The sequence below is a fragment of the Nicotiana tabacum genome, chromosome 23 (genome assembly GCF_000715075.1).
Source record: "Nicotiana tabacum cultivar K326 chromosome 23, ASM71507v2, whole genome shotgun sequence".
Lineage (NCBI taxonomy): Eukaryota > Viridiplantae > Streptophyta > Magnoliopsida > Solanales > Solanaceae > Nicotiana > Nicotiana tabacum.
The window spans coordinates 126,305,722-126,317,210 of record NC_134102.1 but is presented as its reverse complement, the minus strand read 5'-3'; the positions used below and the strand labels follow the sequence as shown (position 1 = coordinate 126,317,210).

Sequence of the window (11,489 nt, the reverse complement as noted above, 5' to 3'; positions counted from 1 at the left end):
AATATCTACAAATATCCGCAATCGTGCTAGAAATAAACTGCCCTGTGTGACGTGAATTAATTATTCTATAAGCAATAATGCGCTTTTGCATTATCCAATGCTCATCAATCCAATGACTGGTAACAGTAAGGTAATCACAGTCATTACCACTTCTACCAATATCAGTTGTAATAGCAAGACGACAATTTATATGAGTAAATAAATAGCGCAAATATTGTTCATATTCATGTTTATATTTATAAATATCACTCTTTACGGTTGTGCGAGGAAAACCTTTATAAGTAGGATTATAAATTTTTCTAATATAATGCACAAAGTGGGGGTTAGAAGGAAAACTATAGGGTAAGCACATAACAGTGACCATTTTTGCCAATTCTTCCCGATCTTTTTTTGGATCATAATATAAAATACCACCGGTAACAGTGTTAATTCCCGGTTGAAATTGATTTGACCCGGTACTAAGGTCAGCCTGACTAGGTGCACTTGTCCCCTCGGCCAAAGCTTTCATACGAAAATATCTAGCTTTATCTTGAGGGTGTAGCAATATGTGTCTAGTCAAACTTCCCGTCCCCCTCCCCCCCCGACTTTCAATATATTGAAAAACTAACTCTTTGCCACAAGTTTTACACTTAGCCCTATTTTTTTCTCTTAGTTGAGTAAAAAATTGCCAAACAAGAGATGTTTCTACCCGTTTAGGAGGTTGTCTAGAAAAAGTAGGGGCACTAATAGGAGGGTCAGATGGGGGATCATCTAGATTATTATTAGTTGGGTTAACTTCAGGAGCAGGACTAGTGGGTGTATCATCATCCGGTTGCGTTTCATCAAAATCTATTTCTTCATCATCATTTTCATCAATAGTTGGATTACCATAAAGAGCATTCATATATTCATGGTTTAATTGTTCACCGGGTGCAATATTATGGAAAAATTGACTCTCGGTAAATTGTAATAAACTATTATCGCTATCAAGAATAGGAGGTGTAGGACGGGTAACATGTTTGGGTCGGGGAGCCGGGGGAAGTGGAGGAGGAACATATTGGCCACTAGATTCACCACTCTTCGATTTTCCCTTATTTTTACTAAACATATTTTTTAAGGAATAAACCATCTTAATTAATCAAGCAAAGTAAATAAAACAAACAAAATTATAATATTAAAACTTAAGAGTTGGAACGAGTTTACCGAATTGACGAACAACTTGTTGGAAATTGATTATCGTTGAAGACTTCAATTCACCAACTTCACAATTGTTTCACAAATTGTAACAATAAAGTAAGCAATAGTAGAAGTAAATTAGAGAGAGATTGTGATAGATTGATGATTTTGTAAGAAAAAATAAAATAATGATGGGGTATTTATAGTTGAAAATAGGGAAAAAGTGTAATTATAAAAAGTTTGGGATTAAAATAAAGTTGAGGGATTAAATGGCTATTTCATAAATAGCCAACGGCTATTTTTGACAGCCCAACGTTTTTTTTTTAAAAGAAAAATAGCCGTTGGGCCCGCTAAGGGACCGGGCCGGTCCCAGTCCGATCCCGGGCCCTGACGGGCCAAACAGTCCCGGGCATGACGGGCCCAATCATAGGACCGGCCCACGAGACCGGACCAGGCCCGCTAAAATCGGACCAAACGGTCCTGGCCCGTTTAGCCGTTTGGCCCGTCTGGCCCGCGGTCCTGGGCCGATCCCGGGCCTGGACCGGCCCACTTGCCAGGCCTAGTTTGACTATTGATAATTTTTACCTTAATATGTAAGTTATACTTCAAATGAGAAAATAATAAGCTTTTCAGCGAGAATTTTGAAGATTTGTTTGTAAGGCCACGAGAAAGAGGAATTTTAGATTTTCATGGAAATCTTGGACCTTCCGAGTGCCTCATTATGTTTCTAAGTTGATTTTGGTAAATAGTATATGTTGATAAGTGTGAAGATCAATCTTCTGTTTGTCACATTTAGTGCTATATACATATTCATTAGTTTTATCCGCACTTATTTTCATAATTATGATCAATATATGCCTTTCCTTTTGTTTATTTGTCATTTGGGTCTGTCGATTCCTTTCAAAGGTTAGTTATGATAAATTGCATTTCATCATATTCTATTCGTGATTTATTTGTAGGTTGTGTTTGAGACTTCACTTCAAAAATTGGTGGCTCGATTGAGTTATTTTTAAGAAAAACACCGGAATGCCTATGTGTAGAAAATTTAATCAAGTGAATTTAGAGTGATATAAGAGACACAATGTGATATTGTTTATTAGTTAAGTGATTTTGTTTGCAAAAACTTGTTCCTCTTGTGGAAAGTGAATAGTATGACTTTTCACATTTTTGCCTTTGCACAAATAGAATAAGTTGTATCAAGATGGTATGAATGATACTGATATTATTATCAAGTATATGTATCACTAAAACAGCTGGAACTTTCTAGAACCATAGTCATCTTGCTAATTCAGCGGATTGCAAATTTTTAGTTTTGTCAGTGTGAATTCTTGCTGGCCAATTTTTCGTTTTTGATAGAAGGTGCCGTCTTTGGTACTACTATTATTTTACACGATCCAGGAACTTCGATAACGTTTGCGTGATTCGATTTGAACAACAGATCCTGACGTGATACATCTTCGTAATGACAATAGAGTGGAAACATGAGTTGATCCATAATGAGTATTAGATTGAAATTCTCTTAAAGAAGACCGCCAACTCCTATCCCGAAGATAGAAAGCGCCCAGTCCTCTTCTCTTATGTCGAAGTGTTGTGTAGTGTGGTGAGGTTTTGCATCACAGAAAAAGCGGGAGAAAAAAAGGAAGAATTTAGAATCTAAAAATCAAAAGAGATTTTTTACATATTCTCTATCCTTTGTTTCTCATTTAGTCAGTTCGCCAAATAAATATATATTTATCCCAAATTATTGCCGTCTTCAATATCATCCATCAATTTATTTTTACCTAGAGCATGAAAACTAATTGTTTAAATTTGTGTTCTTTAGTTTTATAGTTTGAGGCAAACTTAAAATATAGTATTGACTTTCATGTTGGGTCCGGACTTTGCAAGGGCATACCTATCTAGTACTATATAGAAGCCGCTTGGGAAGCATTTCAGGGTCGTCATGCCTGCTTGATGATCAAGGGAAACTTTTGTCATTTCAATATGATTGTGCTTTAGAGATATTGTACTAGACTGTTTTATGTGTGTACTTTGTCTGTATGTGACAAAAGAACCAGATAATTACTTTACTTTGTCTGTATTTGACAATAAATTCTATTTCATCTTTTAAGATCAACAAAAAAATTTCGATCTCAAGTCTTATTATTTTGTATGGATTTCTATACAAATTTATTTGGCTGAAACTGTGATAGTATATGAAAGAAAATATGTTTAGTATTCTAGAAGATAAATTAATTAGTTTTAGCGTAGAACTTGAATTTTAACTGAATTTCTATGCCAAAACTAACATTCAATAATATATGACTAATGTATCATTTCGGATGAAGATGAGAATCAACTCTTATCGTAGAAAACTCATTAATTTAGTTAGTTGATCATATAAGGTTTAAATTTCATCAAACAAAATCCTAATATTATTACTCCCCCCGTTTCAAAAAGAATGAACCTATTCTTTGATCATATTTTTTGTAAATAGTGTTAAATATTTTGAGTCGTTAACTATTGTGACTTAAATTACTTTTTAACTTAGTTTTTAAATATATAAGTTTTATTTCAAACAACTTAAAGAATTTATGTCCAAATTCACATTAAAATTAATCAATTTGAATATCGTATTCCGAAAAGTTTCAAACAAATTGAAATGGAGGGAATATGAGTTTTCTTGTTCCAAAAGAAGAAAGTCTTACTTGGTATCATTTTTCTGATTTTGTTAAACTTGAAGTATAAATATAGATGTATGGATAAAGCAAATAGATTTATTTAAGTTTACCAATAGAAAGCTTTTTATGAAGACGTCAATTCGAAGGTATCCAACGAAATTGTAGCGGTGAACACTATTGTCGAGCTTCTAAACCAAATGTGTTGTGACCCTTTCGTTGTCACTTGAGGAGTTGAGGGTGCTAATCTTTGCACTAATACTGTGTAGTACTTGGATTTCCAAAAGTGAAGTAGTTATATTTAGTAGACAAATTGACATTTTATTAGTAGTAATTATTTATATATTAAATTTTAATTATTTAAAACCATAGACAAGTTTTATGTTATGAATCGTATATCTTAATTTTAATATGAATAAACAAACAATTGATAATTAACATAATAGTTTTCTTATTATCATTTTTATATTACTATAATTCACATAGAATTTGTTAACAAACCAAAATATCTTAATTACTTCAACTTGAGAATCTACTCGACGAAAAATATCACAATTTATTGCAATCAGATATTAATTAAAAAATATTTTACGTTAAATTTGACTTTACAATTCTAACCGTCAATGAACTTATCGCACAAAGGTAGATTTCATATGAAGCCCCAGTTATTACAGTTACGCAAAAACCAGTCTTACTTGAAAAATTGAAATAACATAACAAACTCATATTTTTCTTCTTTTACTATTCTGAGCTAAAAACTTATTTGGTTTTTATTTATTTGAGATGTAATTATAAATGAAAAACTCTAAAAACTTTAATACCTTAATATTTTTTCCTAAAAAATTCTGCATTTTACGAGTACAATAAAAAATAAAACACAAATTATTGGGCTCATGCTAGCACGGGTCAATTGCATCTAGTAGAAAAGGATTTATGTTATAGACATGTGATTGTATTGACTTTTTAATACATAATGTAATTTAACTTGATATTGGTTACTTACCGCTCCTTACAAATTATCAATTACATCATTGAATGTAATTAAAGATAATTATTTTTAATGAATCTGATTATATAAATATCTTTTACACAGCTGATAAAAAAATTGCAGATAAGAGATTTTTGGTGCGCATTTCAAACGGATAAAGCAGCAGGAAACGAACCAACCGCAAGAACCAGACATTTGAAAGCTCAATCAATAACGGCCATCAATGGCCGCAATATTCAGCATCAGCTTTGCTAGTTCCGCCATTGGAGCTCACTTCCACAGGACCAAATTCAATAAACCCATGACTTTTGTAAACCCAATTCGTTGCACGGGTAGACTAGAATGGGTATATCCTCTTTTCCCCTCTTTATATGTACCTCTCATAGTAGTAATTTGCTAAGTGTTTGATAAATGGTGAACTTGAATTATGATTACAGGACCCAGAAGGCGTATTGGGTGCGCCCCAAACAGGTCACATAGCTAGACTCGAGTTCAAGAGACGCCTTGAGCAAGATGCTGCTGCCAGAGAAGAATTTGAACGTCAAGTCCGTGAAGAAAGAGAGCGTCGAAGAGTTCTTCGCGAGGTAATTTTTGTTGAATTCATGTTCATAAAGATTTACCTGCAATTTACTTATTTGTGACGTGTGTTTAAATATCTTTTACGCCATCAATCAAGCCACCTTAGGCTAAGGGGTGTTAATTGACACCCCTTTTGACGAAAAATTACACTGTTTAGCTAGGTCAAGAATTTGTATATACTAATTACTATATGTTGAATCTCCTTAGCTTCTTTGTATGTTTACTTTTTTATGTTTTGATACCCTTAATAGTGAAATTCCTCGCTTCGCCACTGCTGTCAATATATAGAACTTATACTCTTATTATATCAGGCCAGCAACACACCCCTCAATGTGTGGACTGGTACATTTTCTTGTGCCAAGTACGTGGAAATGTTTTTTTGGATAGAGAGTTGAATCTAGGATGTACTTGATACTTAAAATTGATGCGACCACTTCATATTAAGCTGCTAGAGAGGAAACATTTTATTTACTTGTGTTAGGTCTGCAACAATTTGTGGAGTAGTTAGTAAGACATATTTGAATCTTTTTCCATGTTATGTTATGGATGGAAATGTAATATGTATCTTTGTCTTCTTCTTTTTTTTTTTCTGATCATAGTCACGAGTGATTCCGGATACAGTAGAAGAGCTTGTGGAGTTTTTTCTTGACACTGAAGCTCAAGAGATTGAGTTTGAGATTGCCCGACTGAGACCACGGTGAGTTCTCCAGTGTCGTCACAGCTTAGGTGGTAGTAACATTTTACTGCTCTTGTGGCAAAGCATGCAGAAAATGCCTATGGTTTTATTGAATCTTGGCTGCATTAGTTCAGATACAGCTCTTTTAGGTTGTTCTACAGTCAAGTATTCTAAGTTTCCGCCTTATTCTTTTTATCATTTTAAGTCTGCGATCAAGAAAATGCATATGTATTTTAGACTTTGTTTAATTTTGTAACTCTTCCAGAAGAAGAAAGCTATAAATAATTGAGCTTAATGTAATGACTGAACGTGAGGATTCATATAGCCGACCCCAACTTGCAGGATTGAGACGTTGTCAACGTCATTGTTGTTCAGAAGAAGAAAGATTTATGTTACCATTTTGTCAGTGGTTCAGGCAATTCTGTTAATTCTAACTGTTTATTCGAACACCTACTTGACACTTTGATGCAGTTATTTTAACTTTCTGAGTACTCCTTCTTGTGCTACCTTTGATTGGACGCGATATTCAAGATGTTAATTTGAATTGTTCATTATTTAAGTAGTAGAAGTAATAGTGGAAAGGTTATTTTGACTGAGAAAATTCTTTAATTTGATTAGTTTAATAAATTTGAAATCTTGGAACCGAGGTAATTTGTTGAAAGTAATTTTTTTATAGGAATTGTATCAAACATTTCGGCACTTCCCAATATGAAAACCAATTTAATATAAGTTGGGCAGAGGAAGTGTTAGCTTTTCTTTGCTCAAACTTATGCAGCAATCAGCCAACAGCCAAAAACGTTCATTTCTACCTGGAAAAGGACTGTTGTATCTTGTTCCCTACACTGTAATGAGTGTAATAAATGCCTATTTAGGTGGACTGATTATCTGAGATTATGACAAATGGGTTACATAGCTGTAATTCAAATAATTACCTCTTAACAGAACAGGAGTATTTCTTTATTATCTTCCATTTTCTTGACCTTCATGTTGTTATAAAAAATTGAGAAAGTATTGGCACTTGACCTAATTTAAGGTATGGCAACATTTTACCTTTAGAGAGTTAGCATAAGACCTTTATAACATCAGATTGCATGGATTTCTTGTCCGGCCCTTCTCTAGTTTTTTCTTCTTCACCCAAAGTTTCTGACATATATAACTTTGCAGATTGAACAAAGAGTTTTTTGACCATCTGCAAGTCGAAGTGGGAAAGCTGCGGTTTTCTATGACCAAAACTCAGGTTTGTTGACAGTTTGCTCGATTTAATAAGACTGTTATGTCCGTGAAACGATACGAACTATAATATTTTTGCAGGAAGTGGAAGACAGATTAATTGAACTGGAAGCACTGCAAAAGGCCCTGCAGGAAGCAACGGGTACGATAAGTTGACTATTTGCTCTTTTGTTAGAGATTTCCAGACTATTTTACATGGAAAAGAGTATGGGTATCTGAGCAGATCCAGAAGTTGGATTCGTCATCATATAATTCTTAAGTTTCGGAGATACGTAGGAGTACATGTGCGAGTGATAAGATAACTAACAAATGTATATTATAATATAGATATTTATTTTAGTAATTGAACTTAAAAGTCATTGAACTTGAACAAGTATAAATATATTAAGGCTAAACATAGTATTTGTTCTATCAGCATAGCTTGCATAATAACAAAGTTTTCTTATCCCTCTTGTGAAATATATAGGCATACATCAAATCCGAAAATTGAAATAAAAGCACCTAGACAAACCTATGCTTCTCGGCGACAGTTGTAGTCATCACATTTAGGTGAATTGACCAAGTCTCGTGTATGGCATTACACCCAACTCATGTTGGCTTAACATGGGTGAAGCAGGGGGTATTGAACGATCCGTGTTACATAAGTATACACGTCCCAGCAGTGGCGGACGCACGTGGTGGCAAGCGGGTTCAACTGAACCCGATTCGTCAAAAAATAATACTGTGTATATGTATAAATTAGGATTAAAGCTGCGTAAATTTTGTATAAATATTTTATTTGAACCCACTTGACAACTACTATTTTACGACTAAAGTTATGTACTTCTAAGATTGAACCCGCTTGCACAAAATCCTGGGTCCGCCACTGCCTATAAGTGCACCCATGAGGTTCCTGGAACAGTATAGACGATTGTGACATTCTGTCGTACTATTTTTCTTTTTCCTGCAGAAGCCTATGATAAAATGCAAGCAGATATTGTTTCAACAAAGAAGAACTTAACCGAGATTTTGACTTCAAAGGATGTCAAGGCTACTGTATGTGATAGTCTTTAAATTCTGCTTTTGGTGGGTGGGTGTGTGGTTTGTATATTTTCTAAATTTTGTTGCTGAATTTGGATCGTTCCATTTTCTCGTGCAGCTATTGGAATTGGTTGAGAGGAATGAGCTGAACAGACCCTTGTTGACCCTTCTCGATGAAAACATTGCAACTGCACATAGTGTTAACCAGGTTAGACAAGCAAATTCCATACAATAAAGAAAGAGGTTCTGTGGGAGTGATGGTGCATATATTTGTGACAATACTGGTGCAACATCACATATAATAACTAAAAATTAAGTAGAAAAATGTGATTTGAAAAGGAAAAAGAGGTACTTTTTGGAACTAAGCATCAATAACTGACATAGAATTCCACAAAATTTTCTAAAATTTTGGTGTACTCCAGGGTTATGTTGTGCTTTCTCCTAATTGTAACATCACAATCCAAAGAAAATAATTTGCTGAAAGCACACCTTTGTCTGGGTTGAGACTTGGTTGGGTAGAAATGGTAAGCAGCAGCATCTAGTGGCAAGTGAATTGCCATTATAGCTTACCACATTCCTGAGTGTAACGACCTTTTGAAGTTTACTAGCCAATCTTTGGTTGAAAGAGGCAATGGAATCTCTATTCCTATCATTTCTCTGGTTGTTCATCTTTGATCGGACTAATTATGATAAAGTTGATCATTTTTCCTTCACTTGACTCTTTTCTGGGGTCTGATAGTTTCTCCACCATATCTATTTGGATGATTTTTAGTTAAATCTCCCTCATTTACATATACAAAAAAGCGGAAAATTTGTTTGTCTGATTTGTCCAATTGCACTCCACGTAACTGGTTATGTTATCTTCAGGCTATATTCCTTTTGAATCTGCTGTTCTTCGCTAATAGGAAGAAAAGAAACAGTCGTGAATCAAAATTGAATATTATAAGTACCTATATGCTTATTGTGTGTATCTGCTTATGTACTAGTTGAGTATGGTCAATCTTGTTCTAATGGATTGAGCATTCTTCAGGAGGAAGTTTTTCTTAGGGGTGATGTCAATCATATGGGGTTAAGTTTGTGTGTTCTGCTTACTTAGTTAAACAATGAACCCTGCTTCCCCTAAGTTGTTAATATAAAATGAAGTTACTGCAGAATTTTAGGAGTAATGTTTATCTTCGTTTGGAGATTGGTCTTTGATGCAGTCATTGGCATAATAATTGATGTGCAAAACCAATTACGCTGGCGAAAGCTATTATCTTGATGAGCAAGGATTTTAGCTCATTGAGCTCATCTCATGCATGAAATGCAAAGCAGCAATTACAAGTAAGGACAGGGTTAAGACCTAGAAGTAAAAAAGATGAAACAATACAAGGAAAGCGTACCAGACTTTTGGAGTATGAAATCTGAGATAAGAGCTTGCACATACCATTGTTTAAACTAATGTGCCTACATAACCAGTAAAAGAGAAGAAGAAAAGGAAGGACATTATAGTTGGGTTATTGGAGACTACTCATTTGGAAAAATGTACTTTTAAACTTCAATTATCTAAAAGATTGATATAAGGTTTATAGTGTGCAGAAAGATTTTGATCCATGTAAAGTTTTGCTGAATTATCTTACTGCAAAATATTTGGGGGGAATCTTGGGCCAACATTCTCGCTAGCACTCCCATCAGAGAAATAGATCAATTTTTTGTGCCTCTCCTACCGTGATCAAAATGCAAATGCGAAGTTTTTGTCTAGTAGAAAAGAATTGATGGCAAAGTGCTAAAGTTACATGTAGTTTTTCTTTTGTCTAAAAAGATCCCTCTTCAAACGTCCCCTTTGCTGAATTTTTCCTTAGGTGAAAATTGACTGGAGGACGATGCTGTTTAATCATTCTGTTGTGTAATAAAAAATGTTCACAATATGAAACAATGTGAGTTCATTTAGATATTTAGATGCAACGAGTTGGATAGACGTCAAAAAGGCTCTCAAAATCTCAGTTATATGTAGTACTAATGAAGCTCCAACGTCCAATCCCCCAGAATTATAACCCAAATTGTACACATATTCCTAGCTCAAAGTATGAAATTCTAGATCAGCCTTATTTAATTATTAAAGCCCAATCTTCTACTTTTTAGCCATTTTCTCCAATTATTATTCTTCAGTTCTCTTGAAAATTTTCTTAGTATGTTTTTTCAGTCTGAATATTTAGCAATTATATATAAGATGAACAGTTCAAAGATTCTAAAGTCACCCGTCGAGTGTCCTCAACATATGTGTAATTTACCCAGTCATGAAGTGGTTCAATATAGTTCAGATTTTTGGTGAAAGTTCTTCATAAAAATATGATCATGCAGTAAACGCCCCCCCCCCCCCCCCAACAACCCAAAGATGTTCAAGCTTTGTTATTTTCTGGACAGAGGTTAACATTCACTTGGATACAAATTTACCTCTAAAGATACGAATTCCTTTTCAAAGGATGTGGCTGATGGCTACATATCAAAACCATCACTGTAAATTGTGAATGCATCATTCTGTAGTAAAAGGTATCGATAAATATGTGTAGAAGCTTTGACTACGATTGTCTAACTTTGAACTAATCTTTCTTTGGAACTGCAGAAACAAGCGGCAGAGTACATGGAAAAGCTGAGGGGACTTGTTCTGAAGTACTTAACAGTATAGGTTTTTGTTTTAAAAATATCAAATGCTCATCTCATTTTTATACGGAGTACTGGCAAAAATTTCTGGTTGTTTATATTCTAGCAATGTACTATAGTACAAAATTTTGTAGGAATATGATCCCTTGTAATAAGAAAAAGAAAGTATCCCCATCTATTTTGAAAATCACAGTGGAAAGAATGAGTAAACAATGTAATTGAAAATGCATATTTATGAAGGTACTATTAAAAATCTAAACACCCTTAGATTGCAATTCAAATGTAAAATGAGTACAACTGTAGAAGTGGTTATCTTATGTTTACTGGATTCTAAATTATAAAAAGGAAGGATATTTTATGAAGAGACGTGAGGAATCTCAATGAAAGTCTGGGCAAGAAAACTAATGGGGCTGATCTCTATGACTTTTGTCATTTCTTGTAACTATCACCTAGGTACTCTGAGTTAGTTATGTTTCCAAAGCTGGATCTATGTCTTCACTCAACCATAAGAAAATGAGCCAACTTTCAGAATTCAGAGAGGAAA

At 34.2% G+C, this 11,489-nt stretch overlaps 1 protein-coding gene across 3 annotated transcripts; it reads left to right on the top strand.

Annotated features, from left to right (window-relative positions):
- Nucleotides 1–4,905: 4,905 nt before the first annotated feature.
- LOC107801093 (uncharacterized) lies at nt 4,906–11,204 on the top strand. Of its 3 annotated transcripts, none has more exons than XM_016624370.2 (8): nt 4,906–5,146; nt 5,238–5,384; nt 5,979–6,076; nt 7,220–7,292; nt 7,367–7,427; nt 8,235–8,320; nt 8,424–8,513; nt 9,491–9,606. In XM_016624370.2, the coding sequence occupies exons 1-8, from the start codon at nt 5,024–5,026 to the stop codon at nt 9,500–9,502; spliced, it is 690 nt and encodes a 229-aa protein (XP_016479856.1). In that variant the 5' UTR covers nt 4,906–5,023; the 3' UTR covers nt 9,503–9,606. The 3 variants fall into 3 exon arrangements, with proteins under 3 accessions (XP_016479856.1, XP_016479854.1, XP_016479855.1); XM_016624368.2 differs by lacking the exon at nt 9,491–9,606 and adding an exon at nt 10,908–11,204 and having other exon boundaries at nt 4,907–5,146; XM_016624369.2 differs by having other exon boundaries at nt 4,907–5,146; nt 9,508–9,944.
- Nucleotides 11,205–11,489: the final 285 nt, after the last annotated feature.

Excerpts from the sequence above, each read along its gene's own strand:
- LOC107801093 (XM_016624368.2), top strand. The coding sequence starts at position 5,024 with ATGGCCGCAATATTCAGCATCAGCTTTGCTAGTTCCGCCATTGGAGCT. Across the intron at positions 5,385-5,978 it reads GTCGAAGAGTTCTTCGCGAG|TCACGAGTGATTCCGGATAC; the intron begins GTAATTTTTGTT and ends TTCTGATCATAG. Across the intron at positions 8,321-8,423 it reads CAAAGGATGTCAAGGCTACT|CTATTGGAATTGGTTGAGAG; the intron begins GTATGTGATAGT and ends TTTCTCGTGCAG.